This window comes from Antedon bifida, chromosome 5 (genome assembly GCF_963402885.1).
Source record: "Antedon bifida chromosome 5, ecAntBifi1.1, whole genome shotgun sequence".
In the NCBI taxonomy this organism is placed as follows: domain Eukaryota; kingdom Metazoa; phylum Echinodermata; class Crinoidea; order Comatulida; family Antedonidae; genus Antedon; species Antedon bifida.
Genome location: NC_136230.1, coordinates 778,213 through 801,049, shown reverse-complemented (window position 1 = coordinate 801,049; position 22,837 = coordinate 778,213). Strand labels below are relative to the sequence as shown.

Genomic DNA, 22,837 nt, shown 5'->3' with positions numbered 1-22,837 from the left:
AATCGCCTAGAATTCATCAATTATAAGTTTCAGATGGTAAAGTAGAAGGATATATCTTTGTGTTCATAATCAGTATAGGCCTACCATGCCCGCATACCTGGCTCAGCCTATATACTGTGCCAGTTCTGCGGTACATTTCATTTCGAAACCTGAGCTGCACTGACGAGATCTAATAAGATCGAAACAGTACTGTCTGCAGATTGGATATTACGCTCCTCTACTTTCTGCTATATACATATATATGTTGTTTTGAAGAGCACTCTTCAGTTCGAAACGGTGCAATTTTGTTGTGAATACTAGTATCAGGGAAGGCTATTATCTGTCTGCAGATTAGATATATATATATATCTCCATTGAGATCCAGCCACTGATACCCACAGCATTGTCATTTTTCAGTAATTTGCCTTTGGATTTATATATATATATATATATATATATATCCAATCTGCAGACAGTTTCGATCTATTAGATCTCAGATATATATATAGGCCTATATTCAAACTTTATCCAAGCATAATACAAATATCATGACTGCATAAGACCTGCATGTACTGTACGACAATGTAAAACACTAGAAGGATTAAAGACGAAAAAAAACTGGCTTGTTCTACTTTCTTTTGGAGTTATGTTATATTACTCATACTTATTGTTACACCAGGAGAAAGTGCCTGGTTACACTAGGAATGACTTCTTTACATGTAAGGTTTACATAATTAAAGCATGTAATTTTCACAAAAACTAGTAGGCCTACTCGAGTTTTTATCTTCGAAAATTAAATGTTTGCTCTTTTACACTGAATCCCGGTGGCTCCTTACAGACGAATGGTGGTTTCTTAATACAAGCTCGGACACATAAAATGGAACACTATGGTTTTCAAAAGGAAAATCTATAATAAATCGACTTTTCTTATGGCTCATTAAAAGAAAATGTATTAATACGTATACAGAAATCTAGATGAACCATTTCAATAATAAATCGTTGTCTTTCATAAAACATGGTGCGTCTTTTACAAACCTTCTTTCCAAGTTTTACAACAATGGCAATACTGAGGGACGCTATTTAACTCCTTAATTTATAATTAAATAATTATTACTAAAAATAATTTCAAATAAATAATAATAAATAAATAAATAATTTATTAATAATTAATAAGACCTATATAATAGTATACATTAAAAATGTACCGGTAAAAGAAAAAGTATTGTAGCCGAGAAACACTTAATGTACGAGGATGAAGCTGATAGTTTATCAATATCCAAATACGACTACAAAAGATACCTTCTCTGATGACGACGAACAACACAACATAACACGCGGCACACACGAGTTGTCGTCGGGACTAGCAGCACGTAAGTAAAAGTCTAGGCTTAGGCCTAGCCCTATTTTCAAGAAAAAAAGACGAATGATTCTAATTATAGAGTTCAGGTAATTAGCATATTGTTGACAGTTGGCCTAAAAATATTATTAGAACGATAGAGTCAGACTAGGCCTATATGATATGATTTGCTAGCTAGGCCCAGCCCAGAGCTGGCTAGCCTGCCCCACTGACTGAGTGGGCCACTCTGACTCTACTGTAAGTGTGTGGTGGAGCCTCTCTCTAGCCTAGCATCTAGGCCTAGCCTATTTCACGTTACTAGGGGTGGTTGATGACTACAGGAAAGGAGATATTTTAAGATTCAAGATTAATAAATAATAATAATAAATAAGGTAACTAATATAATTAGGACAAAATGAATGTAGGCCTATGGGTACGGGTACAGTACTTACTAGGCCTAGCTAGGCTTAAACATTGAAACCGATGTTAAACCATGGAGGTATAAAATTAGATACCTCCATGGTTATACTGGATACAAGAGATATAATAAATAATATATCTTACTATTATAAATAGTCGGCCTAATTATTATTTTTTAATACGCTTACTCATGTTCAACAGATTACTAAATTTCACCTCAAAAGCCAAGTCACTGTCAAGTTGTAAGTGTTGCTATGTACAGTATGAGTCTTGTTGTCTGGTTGGCTTTAATTTTTATTTTGCAGAATGTTTTCTTTTTGTCGGTCACACTAGGGCCTGATAGTGTTTGACATAATATGTTATCAAGTACATCTTCATTCATTATTATCTAATAATATTTAATTGTGCATTTTATATATTTTATTTTTTTAAATCAAAATTCAAATTAGTCAAAATACTGTTTTTTCCGAAATTCAAGACCGCCTTCTGTGATGTGTGTTGTTTTGTGACGCTGACGATTAACACTTTTTAGAATGAAAAGTTTAACAATATTTTAAATAAGTTAAATTTACCACTAGAGCATGTTAATAACATGTTGTACTTGATATCATTTTATACCATAAAATCCTACCGGGTGTATATTAGTATAACTGCTTTTTTGTTACATTAAATAACAATGTACTTTCTTTACTCACTGAAATTACTATAGTGCTAAGTTTGTTTTTACTTATGGTCTATACAATTAATTTGCATGGTTATTTGTGAAATGTTTTTTTACTTAGTTCTATGTGATGATAAGGTTTTTGAGTACAAAGCTAATCATGGCCGTAATATTCTGTAATTGTGTAGTTTATCCTGTCACATTGAATAATAACAAAAAATCAACAAAAATCTCAAGTAAATATAATTTTGTGAATGTAACGTTTCATTAGCCTCTGTAGATTTTATATGTAAAGGCTGAAAAGTTATATTTGTTGACACCATTCTACTTTCGCCTTTCTACTAAAGCATTGTCTACACTATCAAACTTTATGTAACAAAAAAATGTGATGTGCCCATATGGACATGATGATGTCATATCACTTTAAGGATATAACAAATGTTTTTTTGCAGACCTGAATGAGTTCTCCCGAAATGGCAACTAAAAGAAAACGAAAGCCGCTTGAAGAAAGCGGGCAACCGCCACCAGCAAAGGTTCCATATAGAAGTGTATGTACAGTATAATAATAACAGACACTTTGTTCAAACACAACGCATCCAGTATTTGTTGAGGGTTGACTTCTGGAACACCGTTGTTATATCTTCTTACGCCATTTTTAATTTTGGTTGGGAGTGAGATTTATTCCAATAGATTCTTTTCTTTTGATTTTTGACTGTTGTCATTATTTTGATACTTGATTAAGATTTTTTATTTTTTTGGTTATGTCAGAGTTCATGTAGACCAGCGGTTACCGCTTTGTCCCCAGAATCAGAGGCAGAGAAGGAACTTTGGGATTTCTACCCTATTGACATTGAAAGCGCTCGATTAGGAAATCATGGTAAGGTTCTTGTTAACATATTTGTCACAGTATCAAAGGATGAAATATATTTTATTTCAGCCCCAACTGGCTTTTTCTAAGTCCGGCTTGTAATACAATAGGCTGATATCTATATATGGTATATTTGAAAAATCTATTTTATTTATTTTTTTTTAGGACCACGACCTGTCCGAGTATACGCTGATGGTATATTTGATCTCTTCCATGCGGGACATGCAAGAATGCTAGAACAAGCTAAAAATATATTCCCAAATGTTTACCTTATGGTTGGAGGTACAGTACTTATTTAAGTTTGTTTTATAATTCAATCTTCATTCTTACTATATATATTCAAATCTACAATTTACTCAATTTAAAATGTTAAATTTTATTTTAGTTTGCAATGATAAGTTGACGCATTATATGAAAGGGCAAACCGTAATGAATGAATGGGAACGTTATGAAGGTCTAAGAAATTGTCGATACGTTGATGAAGTTGTAGAGGATGCCCCCTGGATAGTAACGCCAGATTTTTTAGAAATTCACAAGGTAATATTACAGCCATAAAGGTTTAATTTTTGTGTAGTTAAGATTTCTTAGAACTGTAAACTTCATTAATAATCTATTTTACGATAACCATGGTCTTTCATTTTTGCAGATTGATTTTGTTGCGCATGACGATATACCGTACGGAGCAAAAGGAGGAATCGACGATGTATATAAAGATATCAAGGCTGCTGGGAAATTTGTAGCAACGCAACGAACAGAGGGAGTATCAACATCAGATATAATAGCACGCTTAGTGAAGAATTATGATCAGTACGTTAGAAGGAATCTGTCTAGGGGATATACTGCAAAGGAATTGAATGTTAGCTTCTTTAATGTAAGTATTACATCTTTTTATATCTCTGTACATTACTGCAGTTTTATATCTATTTTACTGCAGCTTTATATAATTTATAGATACTTTATAGTTTGTCTTTCTTAAAAATGTTTCATGTGATTATGTGGAAATAAATTCAAGTTTATTCTAACCTTCTGATAGCTTGTTCAAATTGAATTTTAAGATAATTTTAATTGTTTTATTCAACCAATGATTGTGTTATCTGTAAAACTATAGTGTCATGTGTTATGCAAATGACACTACTTCCATATTCACAATCAAGCTTATACTGTGTAAATATCATTTATTTAATGGTATCTGTGTGTGTGACCTTGATATCTGCAGAATGACAATGTCATTTACTGACTGTCATTGTACTGAGATCATGTGTTTGCTGTATGCAATACAGTGAGTTAAAAAACAAAAGGTGTATAACTACCTCACTCAGGCCAGAAAAGGATGATGAAAACTCAAAAAAGCATCCTAACTCTTAAAGATAAAACATAGAAATTGAATATGAGTAAACTAAAATTAGATTAAAGTAGTGGAGGATAAACTTGACCTACAGTGAGTGTAATTAATGTTATTAAGTCTGTGTTTAGCTTTAAGCTCTGTCTACACTATCATCAAACTTGATGTGAAAAAAAATGTGCCCATCACTACCGTATTTGGGTATTTATTTTTGTCAAACTAGTTTGATAGTGTAGACAGAGCTTAATGTTTTTTATATTTGAAAACAGATGACTAATTTCTGTATCTATTCAAAAAACAAATTCAATTGTATTTTTGCCATGTAGGGGTATTGGTCTTGGATGGGTTCCTATGAAAAAACAAGAATTGTTACTTATTTTTGTCCAGAAATCATACTTTCTAAGTCTAATTTTTGTTATTAATTATTAAATGTACATTCACTATTTAACTTTTTGAAACTCAAAGGTCAAAGTTTATCATATGATGCATGATCAGTTCACTATGAGTTCAGTTATAATATCACCTCATAGTATCAGCTGATTGTTAATACCTCAGATTTAACCATGGGTGCAAAGATTACATTGTTTGTGTTTTTTCATTTATAACATTGACAAAAGTGAATACTGTATAGTAATATTAAAGCCTCTAATTAGCATACAATTGAACAGAACACAGATTTGAAAAAAAATATTTTTTTTTTAATATTTATTTATTTATTTATTGGTATTTAGTTTATGGGTACTTTTTTAGTTATTTATATTTATTCATATACAACGATATTAAAAGCCTGCAATTTCAGTAGCACTTTTACTTCAGTACAATTACAATTCTCTAATACATAATTTACTGTACAATTGTAATTAATGATAATAATATACAGTATATAATAATTAATGTACAAAATGATGTATGTTTTTATTCATTCCCGCATTCAATTTTGATAGCAGTGCTTATTTATAATTTATGTTCATTAATGTATTTTTTTTGCTATATTAACATAATTCTAAACATTAATCACAAAAATGATGTTTCAATCATATCCATACTTTTTAATATTTATTATTTAGAAAACAAAAATCAACATGCAAGAAAAGTTTGACCGAACAAAAAAGAAAATGAAGGACGTAAAGACGCTATCAAAAGATTTAATGAATAAAGGACGGGACAAATCATTTGAGATAATCAACAGATGGGATGAACGATCACGAGAGATCATTGGCAGCTTTCTAGATCTGTTTGGAAGAGAAGGTGCTATAGTGAGTTGTTGAATGAACTTTAATTTAATAAACAATGTACAAACATAATTGCTGAATTCATGTTTTTCACTGCTGCACCTTTAAAATAAACACAAGTTGTGGCAAATAGATAATCATAGAACATATCACTTCACATGTTATCATATTGTATAATGTACAACATAATAGTCATCTTATAAGAGGCTAACCATTGAAACAAAATGTTTTTAAATGTTCTGAAAAAATGTTTTCTTCATAGATTTCAACTGTGTAGTTAACTTTGATTTTTAAAATGAAGTTTAAACACATTGATTCATTTAAATGTAAATCCTAAGATACTATATTTAATAATCATTATGTCATCTGAATTTTGATTGATTTGTTTAGGCCTATATACTTCATTGTTTTATCTTAGTTATTTATTTAATCATTTTATATTGTTGCATATGTATTTGATTATGTATATATCAGTTCTTTTGTAATGAAACTGCATACTGTAGGTTACCCTCTCTAAACAATGTTTGGTGTATTTTTCTTGTAGTTTTATTGTCTTAATTATGCCAAGCAAAATGAATTTCCATTTTAAATGGACCAATACGATTTTTAAAATCTGAAATGTTTTTTTTTCAACAGAATCGTGCACTAATAGACGGTAGAACAATTATCCAACGAGCTATATCGCCACCTAGAAGCCCCACCCACGCGTCAGCCGCTTACGGAAGTGACTACGATGATGATGAAGAAGATGATGATGAAGATAATGATATTGATAATAATGACGATAATGATGATGATGATTACGTGAATCAAGCACATGGCCGCCGACGACAAGCTAACGATTACAGCGATGAGGATCTTCCATAGTATATATCAAAAGTAATTGTATGTTGCAAAAGTAAGAATAGATACTATTTTAAATTATAATCACCAATTATATCTAGTAATATTTGCACTTAGTTTTATTCCTGATGATCACATTAATAATTGTTGCAATATTACATGCATTTCAGTTTCACAAATATAGCTTAATGTATTACTATTTATGTAAACAAATAAGATACATTTAATCAGTGAAAAAGTATAGATGAATTAAATGTTGTCAGCCAATCAAAATGTTTGAATACAGTAGATACAGCTGTAACAACTTCCTGACCCCGTTCCTGACTTCCATATCGTAGGACAATGCTCATAGATTTTTATGTATATAGTATAAAAAATAATTGTTTTAAAAATATTTTAATAAATATATTGAACCTATGTGATTAAACATTATTTTTGTTTTAACCTCTTTTCTCAAACTACGATGGAAATTATTTATTTTATGCTCAAACCATCAAAGACAAAATAAATTTAATTTTTTCGTGTATTCTCAAATGATAAATACCTTTAATTGAATAATACAATTTGGTGTGAAGTTGTTAATAAGGGTGTCTGAATTATTAAGCAGAAGAATTAATTTTTTTTTTTTTGGTTGGCCTGCCCTGGGATTACTTCATGACACGACTTTCATTGTTTGTGCATTTTTATTTAATATTATTAATGGGTAATTTCTTTCTGTATGTAGCATTTTAGTTTGCATATTACATCTATTATTATTATATGCAGGAAAATGGAAACATACTGTACCACATGCATATTTTTTGTAAATTAAATATTGAATGAATATCAATATATTTTAATTATTCAAGTAGAATAATCCAAAATAATGGTAAATAATCTAACAAATATTGGTTATGGTGGGCATAAGAACGATGCTTGTTTTCGTGTCACTTTAGTGCTATTTTCCAATATTATGAGTGGAATCAACTATGTACTAATAATAATAGTGCTTAGATTAAACTATATATTCATATTGAATGTTTTATTTGGTTCGATAAATGAATTATTTTATTTTTATTTATTTAGTTGTTATGTAACCAAAATATTTAAAATTTAAGTATAATATACCTGGATGTAACATGTCGATGTCACCAACACTTTTCCTGAGCAGGGTAGTCCTATACATTGACTACAGGTCTAATATTAATTTTTGGTTTAATTTTCTTGGTTTTATTCCATCATAGAAAAGTATTGCACTGTACTATGAGCAGTATATATAATGTTTGATTGTTATTTTTAGTTAATATGTTTTATTAGCTGTTGTAAAATTATTTTATCGTCAAAGACAATGCAAGTTATTACCGAAAATAGTTAAGGTATAATTAAGATATTAAATCTATATAATAGTGTAACCACCAAATTAATCAAGTATGTGGTAATAGATCATTAAAATATACATTCGTAAATCTTCGTTCCCGGTTTGTTAATCAAACCGTTTTTCATTGAGTGCAGTATTCTTTTAATTGCATAGAATACATCTGTCTATTAAGAACCATCTACAATGTACCATCTAACAAAAGCATGTTTATGTTTCTCATATAAAAATTGTGTCATTAATGAATTAATATTAATAATGTATTAAATATGAAATATCCAATATAATTATTCGTTTTTGTTTTGTTTATTGTACATTTGTTGCTATACACAGTCATTATTAGATTTATTCATAATTGCATTCCACAAATAAAAACAAGTAATGTACGAGGATGACAAAGAACGGATCATTGTGCTCAGCAAAAAATAGTACTCAAGTTTACCTCTGCTTTGGCTTATCTTCTGTACTGTGCTGTGACGTGTGTGAGAGAGTCAGTATAAAAACGTGTGTATTTTATTAGGCCTAGGTGAATAAGCCTATAAATATACTGTCATTATCATGATAGATGATACACAAATAGTAGCGGTTAAAAGTACGTTGTGTACACCCTACTCTACGGAATGGTAATTATGCATAATTTTAGCTTACAGTATAGGTTAGGCCTATCTTTCTAGCAGCATATAAGCCGGCCCAGATTGGCCCGGCTAGGCAACCGATCATTTCGGTCGCGTTTTACATCGGTCGTGGTGTTATGCATTTCGGTCGCCTGGCTGCACTGCTTGACTTCGTATGATGTAAATTAGCTAATAGTATGGAGGGCCGTTCGCCGATATAACGAGCTATGTTATATAATTATAATTATATCATCTTTCCTTTGTTTTTTATACAGTATTCCGTGTAGGCCTAGGCTAGGCTATTAAAGCCCCCTTCCCTGCGTTTTTTAGATCTAATTTAAGATCACAAACTATATTTAATGTAAAAATAATACTATATGGTCCTATTGCGATAAGTTTTTTCGTCTTTAAACGGTTAAAAATGTGAAAAATAAGTCGATTCTAATAATTATAGCGGCCCGCTATAAATCCCAAAATGCATTGCGCGCGGATTGATATTTTTGTTTTTCACCTGTAATTCGCCCACTTTTCGATCGATCGTGAGGCCAAAACAAATGGAAGACTTTTCAGCGAAAATACCGGGTTTTCCCCAATTTGTATCAACGGAGTCTGGCAAAAATAGAAAGACAATTAATGCAGCAACTATACAACGTCAGGTTAGGTATATAGCTAGCGTACGATGTTTGTACGTTACCGATGTTTACCAGCTAGGCCTACAAAACTAAGCCTAGCTAGGCTAGGCCTAAGACCGTCCACGAGAGGTCGATCGCCGCGAGCTACTTAGGTAGTGCATTTTTTCTCACTTTTTATCATAATTTACCATAAAACGTACATTTAAGACAAGGATTGACATGGTTTAATGTTTTTAAAGTGATATATATGTATTATTTTCCAAAAAACGTCCAAAATTGCAGGGAAGGGGTCTTTAAAATAAAAATTGAAGTCAATAATTTATTATTTTATTTTTAATATTGCTGTTTTAGGCCTTCGTTGGGTAAAGGAGATACACCAGAAATACTGAATGCACTTCAAAGGTAAAATAAACAAATCAAAAAGTGACAATTTGATATAAATCATGTTTTTTAAAGTTCGAAGTGGGTTCTAACTTCTAGGTAGAATTCTATTTTTCTATTGGTTGAAATGACAAATTTATTAATTTTTTATATCTTTCTTAATTTTGTGTTTTTATAGTTTATTTTGTATTTACTGTTTGTATTGTTTGAGGGTCCCTAATGATCAGCTGATGCTGGATGGACCACCCTCATAAAATATTGTTGAAATAAATAAATAAATAAAAAAGTTATTATTATAATTATATAATAATTGTTTTTAGAACATTTGAACCTTTAAAGGAACAACTTGGAAAAGTAAAATCAAGGATTCGAAAAGCATGTAAAAGTGATACATCAATAACTGCAGGAGGAGATAATGTGAATAAAAAAGATAGAGGATTAAGGTACAAGTTGGGCTTAATTAAAAGCCATTTGTTATGAATTATATTAGATGTATTGATAAAAAATGAAATCCCAGAATATATTGGTAATTGACTAATTTTTTTTTTCAAACTTCATGTGACAAAAAAATGTGATGTGCCCATATATGGACATGATGATGTCACTACCATATTTGGGTATATCACTTCCATATTTGGGCACATCAATAACATATTTGGGTATATCACTAGACTACCATATTTGGGCCCATCACACTTTTTTGTCAAGCTAGTTTGATAGTGTAGACAGAGCTTTAGTGCTACAATCATTCCTAGATGTAGAAAACGGCAGTTTTACGAGTGGACCGTTACAACTTACATTCAGTTGTATTAAAATATTTCAATTAAATTCATTCAAATAGTTTTTTAATTGACAACATTCATAACTGTAATACTCTTCTGTATACTATTTAAATATATCTGATTGGTATGTACCCATTTTTACAGGTCACACGTTTTTATTGGTATCAATGAAGTTACAAGAGCACTTGAAAGAGGACTACTTCGTTGCGTAGTGCTCTGTCGTTCAACCAAGCCGAGTCACATGACGAACCATTTGTACGCATTAAGCGCAACACGAGAAACGCCAGCTTTGTGTCTCTTCAAACTGAGTGAGGTTCTTGCACCGTTGCTCAATCTTAAGACTGTTATGGCTATCGGCTTTAAGGTCCGTTCTGAATAACATTGCATACACATTTTCCAGAGGAAAAGAAAATTAAGTGTTTATATTGTAAATCAATTCTTATTTATGATGAAGAATTGGCACTGTGATGTGATTGGTATCACCCTTTTGGGATTCCCACAATTTACCAGTTTTCACGAAATATATATCCTAGATGTACATTCACTGTTTTGTTGTCTAATTTATGCCACTTACCCATTATATAATACAATTGTAAAAATAAATTGAATCTAGTTTATTTTTTTTTTCTGCCCATGCATCAGTAAATTTTATGCGCTATTATATTAAACATCTATAACATTAAGAATGTTCATTAACATTTCAGAAAACAAATGGAGAAGAGAGCGTGTTTGACGGTCTGGTGGAATTGATTATAAAGAAAACACCTTGTTTAAATTTACCATGGCTTCAAGAAAACAAGGTTAATTTAGAAAATCTTAAGAGAAGTCATCCAAGAAACATTGCCAGAGAACAAGAAGAAAATTCTACAAATACAAAAAAATCGGCTGAAGATTTGAAAGATGTACAGGAACCAGAGAAAAAAAAACTTAAAACTGAAGATAATGTTGATACACAAGAACGGAAAGACGTAGGAGTGAAAAGAGCACTTGAGCAGGGTTCCTTGTCGGACACTCAACAAAGCAAACCTTCTTATTCAAAAGCACAATATTATGTAGAAGTCAACATTGATAAAGTTAAAGTTCTTCCAAAAGAATTAAAATCTAAAAGAAGAAAGAAAAAGAAAGGAAATAAGTCAAAATCTTGAATCTGTTTAAATCAAAATTTATGTTATAGTTAAGTATTTGTTTTTTGTTCCCCAAAACAGGAAAAATAAAGATGAATAAAATCAAACTTTGAATTGCTCATTTTGTATAATGTTATTCACTTTTGCCCAAACAAAAGATATTTCACGAAGTAGTCTTTAGCAATTATCACATCGTGCTCACTGCTTACTTTGGGATCAAATAAAACCAGAGAACATCGTGAAATTTTCTTTTCAAATGCGCATTTGGTCCAATGACGTCAGAGTTGTTAAACATAGCTTTTCCTGTATAGTAAGCCTACTCATGTAACAGACATATCTTGCGTCACTCCATCATTGTTTGTAACAAGTAATTTTAAACATATCTATTTACATATACAGTATATTTTTTTCTTTTCCCCCTCCTACTCGGGAAACATTTAAAAAAAAGATTTTGAGGTTTGGTGTTGTAAGACTGCTTAAAGTTGTTATTTTGTTTGATGTTTTTATCCGTGTCTATTTTAATTGTTATTTTATATATGTATTCACTCATAAGCCAGAATTGGCTGGTCTTGTAATTAAAAAAAGAGTGTGATTAAATAAATAAAAATATATATATATATCTTTCTTGATTCATAGAGATATTATAGTAAACTATAATATCTCCATGGTTGATGGTACGTGTTATCGTTATTGTTACTAAGGACCCTGTGTATGAAAGCAAAGAATGACACCGTACACTATATGCACTGGTACCTATTGGTTGTGAAGATCCCCATGTTACAATTAAATCTTGGAATTCTTTGTTGTTGTTCTATGTTGTTTAATTCTTTGTTCATCGCGGTTGAATGACTTTCAGTGTCGCACAGATAGAATTGTCACCATTTCTGAAACGTAATAAAAAGAATATATTTATTTCCTCGAATTAAACACCAAGGCTGACATCGCAAGATGCCGCGTGTACGCGTCATTTACGCAGCGCTCTGTACGTTAATATTATCATCATGTATTCCAGTTACGTGTAAGTAAGCCAATTTGTATTAGTACACTGTACATTATGTAATTTTGTATTGTAGGACAATAATTTATAGGCCTACCTAGTGCTTCGTATACCAAGTGTGTTGTAGGGCCGCGAAGATTATTTATATTTACTATTACTTTACGAAACATGAAGGAGGTTAGAGTCGGGTATGATTGAAAGTAACTCCAATAAGATTGACACTATAATACCCAGTATAATGAGAGATCATTCCTGACAATCTAGAAACGATCAAAACTATGACTTCAATCTCATTATTTTTAGATATTTATTTGTATATAGATGTATTTCCCCCCACATCTTTAATTTCGTTTGTTTTAATTTCTTTTTTTTTATTTATTATGTTAATCTGTATTTCTTCAATTGGTTTTACCAGAGATTCTGTTTTAAAATTTATTTACACACAATATCAATCCGGGTGATCTTAGTTTGGATACCATTTACATTATACACACCGTACATTCATAAACAAAGACATAAATACAATTTACTCTTCCTTGGTTTACAGAAAACTAAGGAAGTTGAATTTGTTTTTATTTAAAGTTTTATGTGAGAAGCTATGCTATAGGCTGATATACCAAACATTTAAAATATGCTCAGACACCATTACCTCCGCGCTCATATAATTTACATGAGAAATTAAATGTTCGTTTAAATAAATATGACAATTTATAAATCAACAGCAGCTAAATTAGGGCCAATGCGGATTCAAAATGATGAGGGAAGGGACGTACTGAAACTGATACATTCCTATTTTACCTATAACAGATGAACAAGATAGTGGAAACAACACTTTGTACATGGCATTGTATGAAAACAAGTATGCAGTAGCGTACATTGGTTGGATTCCTGTTAATCAAAACATCTCTAAGACTGACTTTGCGAACAACCACTCTGCAGCCTACTTGTCATTTATCTACAATTGGAACGTGTTAGCTGCCGATTATAGTACAGGGAATGTCACCTTCCATGATACCGAGTACCATAGGATTTACTTAAGTGATGATCTCATCGGTGGTTTTGCACACACCATTGAAAGTGGTACATCAGGTAGAGTGGACGGTTTAGCAATTGACTGGTTGGCGAAAAATGTGTACTGGGTTGATGAGGGGTACAATTGGATCAAAATGACAGGTTATGATTTTGGAAGTGCAGAAATATTGATTGCTGATACCGGACTTGAGAGGCCTTCTGGCATAGCATGTCATCCTCTTAAAGGGTAAGAATTGTTCCTTATGATTTTGACTCAGTATTTTGAAGCATTATTATTGGTTGGTTCCCACTTGGACGCAATGCAATGACAAGGCGCAAAGCAATTCGATCAATCAGAAGCGACAGTCCGGGTGAATCTTGAGGTCGCGATTGGTCAAATTACTTGTGGTGCGCGCTTACGTCATTGTGTTGCGTCCAAGTGGGAACAAGATATTTTAAAGGTAATACATACTCACTCAAGCCCATCAACTGTATAATATACATTAAATTGGTTCTATAAATACAATCTTTTATGTTATTGTCTTTCCATTGGGCGCCAACGAATACCATTCGTGGTTGGTGCCTATCATTGTTTACGTACGTAAGAAAAATAAGGGAAATAACCTAGTAAGTCCTGAAACTTAAGCAGATCCATTGACAGAATTAGCCAACCATTAAATAGTGCATTTCATGAACAAAACATTTTAGTTGCACAATTTGCTGGGTTATTGGACGATCAACTAACCATAACATAATAAGCATTGTTCGATAAATAGTATTCAATGTTATTAAGTGTACAGGAATTGAACTCCAAACTGCCTAAATAAATTAATTTTTAAATAAAATCAAATTCAAATCAAATTATCTTTTATTAATCCTTTCGGAAATGTATTGCTTGTTTTACAAATATATAAAAATATGTAACAATACAAAAGGTAACAAATTACAAAACAGGAAGAGAACGCCATGAAACATGAGTACGAATTTAACTATAAACTTATTGCAAATCATCATTACGTTTAAAATTGTTATTAAAAAGTTGAATGACTTTGAAGGAGAGAAAGCACCGGTTGGTGCGAGAGGTCGGTGTCCGAAAGCGACAACTTTGGAAATTAAGTTTAAAGAGGGTGGCTTGTGTCATTTAAAATAGATTGAAATATTCTGGAAATATTCTGGATATTTTACTGTTATAAGTCGGAATTGTCCGCTTGAAAGACATTTAGACCACTTCTAGGCGGGTTTCATGTTATGGCTCATGCATTTAATATTTAATTGAGTGGGTAATAAATTATAAAAAGTATTAGATTTTAATTTGTAGTTACAGTAGATCAATAAAAGTTATTCAAACTCCTTTATATTTAAAATAGCAATATTCTTTTTCTTAAAGGTATCTATTTTGGACTGAAATTGGAAATAATCTATATCCATCAAAAATCGAGCGATCATCAATGTCAGGAAAAAGCCGAACAACACTTATTTCAGCAAATTTGAATGAACCAAAATCTATTACTGTTGATGTCACAACTAACAGGTATGTCGCTTCTCCTTCAGTTGAACTGAACTGGAATTGTTTGAGATTTAATTCAACAGGTTGTAATGTTATCACTAACATGAAGCCAGTCAGGCAAACTTTGCGAACTTAAATAAACTCTTTGATTTGGCAGGACAAGTTTGCTAGTATAAACCAGATGACAAACTTCGGCAAACAGCAGAAAAATATCATAGTTTACTGAGGCTTGTTTCTTTAATCATGTAATCAAAATCAAAATGACAGCATCCAGGTAGCCCTATCCGAAACTGTAGAAAAACAGTGAGAAACTAAGAGTTGATGAAGTTAACTTTGTACCAGATTTAAACTAAATTTAGCTTATCCGATTATTATTTCCGACTCGATATTCATATAAAGAGTATTTTAACATTGCTTTTTGCAATTTGATGTAATTTTCTTTGTTCTTTTATTGTCTTAATTATGCCAAAAACGAATTTGCATTTTAAAGTGGACGAATAAAATGTCTTGAATTGGAAACTGTTTAGATTCTTTCTTTTTTTGCTATTTGATTTACATTTTCCAATTTGGTTATAGAATTTATTGGATTGATATCAGCAACGTTGAAAATAAAATAGAATCCGCTGATCTTGATGGAAGTGGGAGGCGAGTAGAGGTTTCTGTGTCTTTACCACATGGTGAATTTAAGAGTATCACAGTTGACGAAGTAAGTGAATTTCTCTCTTACACTCTCCTTCTGATATTTCCTTTGTATTTATTACGTAATAGCATGTATACCTTAGAGTATCACAGTTGACGAAGTAAGTTCATATTCTCTCTTACACTTTTATACTGAGTATTAAAGTTGTCGAAGTAAGTGGATCTCTACCTTTTACAATTTTTCACGTGTTACATTTTAATATTAAACTGACTTTAAGTTGTTTTCTCACTACCCAAGTCTTATCTCTCCTTCTATTACACTGTGTAAATGTGAGAATACAGTCCAATATAGGCCGATACTGTTAATATTTACCATTTTCTCCATTTCTTATCCTAAATTATTTGTCCAGTCGTCATCACTCGTCACTTTATTGAAATTGTCTCTTTATATCCTCAAACATTCATAATGTTTTACCTTTTCTGTTTTCTTCTCTTCCTTTAAGAACTACATATATGTGATTTTAGTAGAATCTTTAGAAACCTATATCCGCTGCTATGACAAAACTGCGTCGAATAATCAGGTATTTCAACAGCAATTTGCTAACGAAGTTGAAGTATTCGATGTGTTTGTGGCAGGTACTAGTGTTCAACCTATACCAGAAAAATGTAAGCAAAATTATTTTTGTGTGGTTAATTTTGTACCACCTCAAATTGTAATATTATTCTATGTTTATAGTATTCAGATTGTATTTCAAATTGTTCGCAGAGAGTCTAATATCTTTATAATTGGTGTTAATTCATTTTAGTACCTTGTGTGACCCACACTTGTAGTCATGCTTGCGTATCGGCACCAGATGGCAACCACGAGTGTGTCTGTAAAACTAACTACGAGTTGCTTGCAGACGGAACGTGTTTAATCGGTAGGTTAGAGTTTGAGACAATCTAAATTATTTAACGAGTAATGTAAGTTTAAATTAAAATTAAAATTAACGACATTTATACGCGCGCGTAGAGTAGAGGAAGGTAAAGTTTAATTATAACTGTATAAACAGCAGCAGAAGACTACAATGTACTTGGACTCAATGCAACGGCGTGAGGCACAACGAAAGTGACCAATCACAAGCGAAAGTTCGGATGACCTATCTTGTCGTGATTGGTTAAATTACTTACTTAATTACAACCTACGTTCTTGCGTTGCGTTGAAATCAACCTTTAGAGCAGAATTACTGTCAACTTCAATTATGGAGAGCGTACAACAACTCTTCAACTTAAAGTAATTTCAAATATCTTCTCTTTTCAGACGATACCATTCTTCAACCTCCATTCTATGTAATAGGTACAAATGTTCTGTCCCGATTCATACCCTCTCTTCTACATTTTGACTCAGAGGATAAACAACAATACACAAGTGATCTTTTACTTGCAACAGCCACGGCATTAACTGTTGATATACGTGCTAATCTGTTATTTTTCGCTGATGAGGAGTCTATCAATGTTGTAAGATTGCAAGAAGGGAACTTTGTTGCTTCGATTCGTTCAGGAATCGGTCATGTTGACGGTATTCTATTTGTGTTTATTCTATATATCCACCTATGTAAGTTTTTATATGGCGCCCTACAAAGAACAGAGCGCCTAACAATACTAGTATTGTTAATTTAAAAGAACAGTTTTGATTTGACATTTAAATTGAGGGGACGAATTCGCTCCTCTTAAATCGATAGGAAGCGCGTTACATATCCGTGAAGCAGTGACAGAAAAAGCATTGTCACCAGATTTCGATTAGATCGTGGAACGAAAAGTCGGGTGAGATCATTAGAGTAGCGAAGTCGGCACCTGTAATTAAATGAAAGCTGATCACGGTTAAACTTAATTAAATCAAAGGGGTACAAAGGGGTATTTAAAAAGACGTACTGCGTCCACCTTTTCGGACCAGATTTCTAGGACACGCACAAGTTTGGTTTTTCTTAACATCTTAATAATTAAATGCTATTTTACAGGTATGGCGGTTGATTGGGTATCCGATGAAGTATACTGGGTTGATTATCAACAAAATATTTTGGTGAAGCATTCATATCTTTCCGAAAAATATAAGGTGCTCTTTTATGACGTCAATAAACCAACGGCTATAGCAGTGGATCCAAACGCAGGGTAACAGATAATAATTTCATTTTTTATATAATATGAGAGAAGGAGGGGTATAAAGTGTTATGTATTTCTACACCATTCTGTTTGTTTTTGTTAGGTTTATATTTTGGACAGAAGAGACATCTCCTGCCCAACTCTCAAGGTGTGATTTAGATAGTACAAATCGAGACATTCTTGTGCTGACCACTCTACAACAACCTTCTGGAATAGCTTTAGATCACGATCATGAAAGGTAACACTCTAAGGCTTGGTTCCCATAGAGCTGAGACGCAACGCAAGCGCGTTGACCAATCAAACGTGACTGATTAATCAATCGCTTGTGATTGGTCAACTTTTGACGCAACGCAAGGGCTATTGGATGATATTATAATAGGTGCGTTATTATAAGTTGTGCAATATCCTTTTTGTGTTTAATATTGGGGTTTTTTCGTCACATTTGCTTATAGTTGAATTTAAATCTGACGAATTATTAGGATATAAGTTTATGTTTATATTTATTTAAGTAGTTTAGACAGTACTGCTAATTGATTTAATCGCATTATTTAAAAGGTCTCGTAATATGTAAAAAACACATTATTAGTTACCGTATCAAAATTTTGATTGATATTTTTAAAAACCAGTGTGATTGTTTACGTTTCATATTGTTTTATAGAATTTACATTGCGGGCAAAGATGACACTCTTGTTTATTCTGTTAATTATGACGGTACTGGACAGACAGCCGTTGGTAGAAGTATGAATCCGGCATCAGACATCACAATTTACCAGGTAAAATCAAGTCGACATTCCATACTCCTACTCGTGCAAATAATTGCTATCTGTTCCTGTTCGTATCTAAGTCTTTCGATGCATCTTCTTTTTTAAACGAACTACAGCAAACTTCAGTATACAATGTGTCTTTGATTATTCTTTTTTAATTGGCGCAATACAAATGTTTGATTATTAATATTTTTCTCAACGCTTATGTTATGATGTATAGTATCACTATCTTTATCTTAATCAGTATATAATCATAATTATGTTTTTTTACAATAAACTGTTCAGTATATGTAGTGCAGCTAGTTATATTTTTTATATTTATTATATCCGTTTGATTTGATTAAGATTGCTTGTATTTTAGGATTTCATAGTGTTAGCTGGGTCACGTTTTGTCGAAGGAAAGGAAAAGGGGATTGTTGAAGCGCTTTACAAGGAGACTGGCGATCACGAAGGTTATTTGAAGCTCAACTACTCTGTTTCTGCTATCGACATATTTGATGAATCTTCTCAACCTATTGTTGGTAATTAATTAATGTATTTTCTATTTGTTTGGTTATATACTTTTATTTAAAGATGTATTGTCCCCCTGAAAAAATAATTCGTAACAATTTTTTTGTTGAATATGCCATTTTAATGATAATTATCCACTTTGACCAAAAATTGGATCGAACAAAAATGTGTTTACCTTAAAAAAATGTAATTTAAAGCAAAAAATGGTCAAATTGGCTGCCAGCTAATGGGTTTTTGGTTGAATTTAACCATTTATTTTGTCATTTTATAAGTGAAAACATTATTTTTTTACGTTTTTTTTCTACGGAAGTGATTAACTTTATTAAAACTACAAAATAACATATTCAAAGTCTGATTAAATTAATCTTCATTTTTTACGTTTTTGGGGGACAATACATCTTTAAAAGAAAACAATATAGCAACGTTACAACTTGTGGCTAATGGTCAGATTGCGTGTAACCTTTTTATACAGACTATTAAAGATATAAAAAACACCAATATATATAATTCATATAATTTTCACGTAATCTTTGTTCACCACATTTGGACGCAACGCAAGGACGCGTACACGCAACGCAAGTGAGTTGACCAATCACAAGCGACATTTCGGATATTCCATGGTAACGTGGTGATTGGTCAAGTAAGTTATTGCGATGCGCTTACTGTGTGAACGCTGAGCTTAGTCTCTCATCAGTTAATTCCGATATTTGAAGATAATCCGACATTATCAACTATTTATTTAATAATTACACTCTCGCACTCTGTTGCATTTTATAGTTCCTACTACGATCGGTCCTACCACTGATTCTATGACTACGTTCTATTCTGCTGCGGCAGCATCGACCAACCAAAAAGGTAAGTTTTTCATGGAGGAATGAATATCGGAAATAAAAAGGATCCTGTTTTTCTTAATCCATGTCTCTGTCTCACGCCTTTAATCACATTTTTTTACATTTAAATCCTTAAATATGAAACAACATAGATCGAATTAAAACATTATTTTAGCAACTTTCAACAACTAAAAACGTGATATAATGATAATAGAATATTATTTTATTAACAGAATTGGAACCAACTGAGGAATCTGGTAAGTAAAGAAAACATACAATGTAAATCGCATATAAACGAAAACACCTCCTATTTCATACTATAACTGACCAATCAACGAAGAATAATCGCAGGCCGTATTTGTAAAATCATGACGATAGAAAAGTTTACTTTTTAAATAAACGTTTTTATTCTAGAAAGCCTATCGGTTAATTACACAATAGTCCCGGACGAGACCTACTAGTAACAACAATTAAATAAGAACATATAAAAACTGGTCATTTTTTTCTTTTGTTTAGGAATTGATTTTCTTATCATCGTAATTGCCGCTGGTGGATCTGTATTAGTTTTATTAATGGTGTTTATTGTTATTCTTTTCTGTTGTTGTGGAATGAAAAGGTAAGATGTGACGTCACTTTGTATTACCGTCGCCATTTTACGTACTAGACAAGGGAAGAGTGAAATTTCACTGGTTAGACAAAAACTTGGTTCTCACTAAAACGCGACGGAAGGACGTAAATCTCTGTCTACACTATCAAACTTTATGTGACAAAAAAGTGTGATGTACCCAAATAATGGTAGTGATATGCTTAATTATGGTAGTGATATGACATCATCACGTCCATGTATGGGCACATCATATTTGTTTGTCACATGAATTGATAATGCAGACAGAGCTTAAGTCGCAACGCTTAGCTTAGACCAATCAACAGCGATGAATTATTCGTACTGACACTTGTTATTGGTCAATTCGCTTGCGTTGGGGCGTCGTTCTTACGTTGCGTCCTAGAGTAGGAACCTCTGTCCATGTATTTAAATAGTACTTTCAAAACGTACGATCGTTCACCAAGTTATTTTTTACCCCATTAAAACAATCGTCACTATAAATAATAATTATTTTCTTTGCTTGTTGTATTTGTTCTTTCAGAACAAAACCAATAGTTTCTAACAATGTTGTCACTCCAAATCAATACGAGACTGGCATTGCACAATTGAACGGTGGAGATCCAAATCATATATACGAATCATTAGGTGACATGTTAAAACCACCACCGACGTACGAATCAAGCATCGGCGCAGCCGCAGCTGCAACAGAGTCACCATATCTGAAAGCGATGCCTCCTCCTCAACATCAAGTTCACCTCCAGGACGATACCGCTTTCTATGTAACGAAACCACCACCTCAACAACAACAACAACAACAACAACGAAAACAAAAACGACGACCAAAACGACACCAACGACAACAACAACAACAACAGCAGCAACAGCAGCAGCAGCAGCAGCACCACCAGCACCCAGGTCTGTGGGAAAATAATCCTCCACCGCCATCTTACACTCCTTACGACACAGAATATCTTGACCTACGACCAAATTTCCGTTATTAGTTTATCATTAATTTCGTCCAAACACGCAGCATACTCGCGTGCGTTTGTCGCATTGTTCTGTCGTCTGCTACGCGCAATGTTATATTATATACGGTCCTATTTATTCCAAACTGAAGTTTTATCTGGTGTTTTGAATGAACAGTGCTGTTGTATTATGTTTCTTTGTTATAAATAATAAAGTTATATATTATTCATAATTTATTCTGATAGATATTGCATTTAATCATGCATTTTATAGAATTTTGTAACCTACAAACAAGTATGTATAAAAAAGGAAGTTATTGTACGGTGGAGGTACTGGTACTGGTACTGGTTCAAATAACCGTCTCACAGAGACATCTGGTAGCCATTGACTTAAAGTTGGCATTTGGATGTGTTACTTTTAAATGTAGGCCTACAGTATGAGAGTGACTACTACCAAATTACACAGTCTCAAAACAACTTATAAACAGTTCATATATACAGTTAAAACATTGCTGGGAATTATAAATTTCTATTGAAGCAGGCTCTAATGAAGTTGCATTTAGTAAGTTGACTTTGTTGTACAACTCTATCAAGTATTGATGGTATCTTCCGACCTCTTCGTTTACTTTGGGTTGTGTGAAAAGTAAGAATTTTTGTAGGATCTTCATTTTCTTTTCTAATTACATGTCCGATCCAGTTGAATTGTTGCTTGTAGACATATTCTTCTAGCGGTTGACAGCCAGTAATTTTGTAGAGATCGTCATTATCAATTACGTAACGCCAGTCTATATAGTTTTCATCTCTTTCTTCATCTGAGGATATGTCTACATGGTTTGGTGGGCAGACTCTTTGAAAGCCATTCACTAGCATTCTTCTTAGGAAGGTTTTGTATGTTGTGCTAAGTTTGGACATTTCACTTCCTGTTGCCCTCCAAGCATGGCAACCATAGGTACTGTAATCAAAATCACACGCAATCATTCCTGTGATCCGTCATTCATTATGTGATTGGGCTTTGTATTACGGTTTCTGTTTTTATTTTCAGTGTTTTCTTGTTTTACTTTTTTTATTCATTGTTGTAAATTATTATCTACTGTGAAAATAGTTTTAATAAATATTGTATACCATTATGAAATATTTCCAGCCACAGTGTTATTGTTAGACGCACCAATATTAATATTTAAAAATGCTTGTTTAGATAATATGACGTATTCTTGCCAAATAAATAAAAACAATGAAATGTGAAATTTAGTCGTTGCTTCTTTTATTCAGGCAAAATTTTTTAAAAACTCATTCAAATTTATGC

General features: G+C 32.3%; 3 protein-coding genes across 5 annotated transcripts; all 3 read left to right on the top strand.

Annotated features, from left to right (window-relative positions):
- The first annotated feature begins 1,305 nt into the window (after positions 1-1,305).
- Positions 1,306-8,322, top strand: LOC144842140 (choline-phosphate cytidylyltransferase A-like). 2 transcript variants are annotated; one of them, XM_078698521.1, is made up of 9 exons: positions 1,308-1,425; positions 1,937-1,977; positions 2,849-2,944; positions 3,165-3,273; positions 3,430-3,546; positions 3,650-3,801; positions 3,911-4,135; positions 5,674-5,862; positions 6,475-8,322. In XM_078698521.1, exons 3-9 carry the CDS (start codon positions 2,855-2,857, stop codon positions 6,703-6,705), a joined length of 1,113 nt encoding a protein of 370 aa, XP_078554647.1. In that variant the 5' UTR covers positions 1,308-1,425; positions 1,937-1,977; positions 2,849-2,854; the 3' UTR covers positions 6,706-8,322. The 2 variants fall into 2 exon arrangements, with proteins under 2 accessions (XP_078554649.1, XP_078554647.1); XM_078698523.1 differs by lacking the exon at positions 1,937-1,977 and having other exon boundaries at positions 1,306-1,425.
- Positions 8,323-8,497: 175 nt separating this feature from the next.
- LOC144842305 (ribonuclease P protein subunit p38-like) lies at positions 8,498-12,179 on the top strand. Of its 2 annotated transcripts, XM_078698738.1 has the most exons (5): positions 8,498-8,658; positions 9,633-9,683; positions 9,983-10,105; positions 10,589-10,808; positions 11,149-12,179. In XM_078698738.1, exons 1-5 carry the CDS (start codon positions 8,594-8,596, stop codon positions 11,587-11,589), a joined length of 900 nt encoding a protein of 299 aa, XP_078554864.1. In that variant the 5' UTR covers positions 8,498-8,593; the 3' UTR covers positions 11,590-12,179. The 2 variants fall into 2 exon arrangements, with proteins under 2 accessions (XP_078554864.1, XP_078554865.1); XM_078698739.1 differs by lacking the exons at positions 9,633-9,683; positions 9,983-10,105 and having other exon boundaries at positions 8,499-8,658.
- A 254-nt stretch (positions 12,180-12,433) lies between these two features.
- Positions 12,434-22,778, top strand: LOC144842994 (low-density lipoprotein receptor-related protein 2-like). The gene is made up of 15 exons (XM_078699629.1): positions 12,434-12,586; positions 13,373-13,823; positions 14,964-15,107; positions 15,660-15,789; positions 16,226-16,388; positions 16,529-16,642; positions 17,023-17,280; positions 17,720-17,870; positions 17,965-18,099; positions 18,520-18,634; positions 18,987-19,146; positions 19,913-19,990; positions 20,199-20,222; positions 20,482-20,581; positions 21,111-22,778. The coding sequence occupies exons 1-15, from the start codon at positions 12,517-12,519 to the stop codon at positions 21,568-21,570; spliced, it is 2,553 nt and encodes an 850-aa protein (XP_078555755.1). The 5' UTR covers positions 12,434-12,516; the 3' UTR covers positions 21,571-22,778.
- The last annotated feature ends 59 nt before the right edge of the window (positions 22,779-22,837 follow it).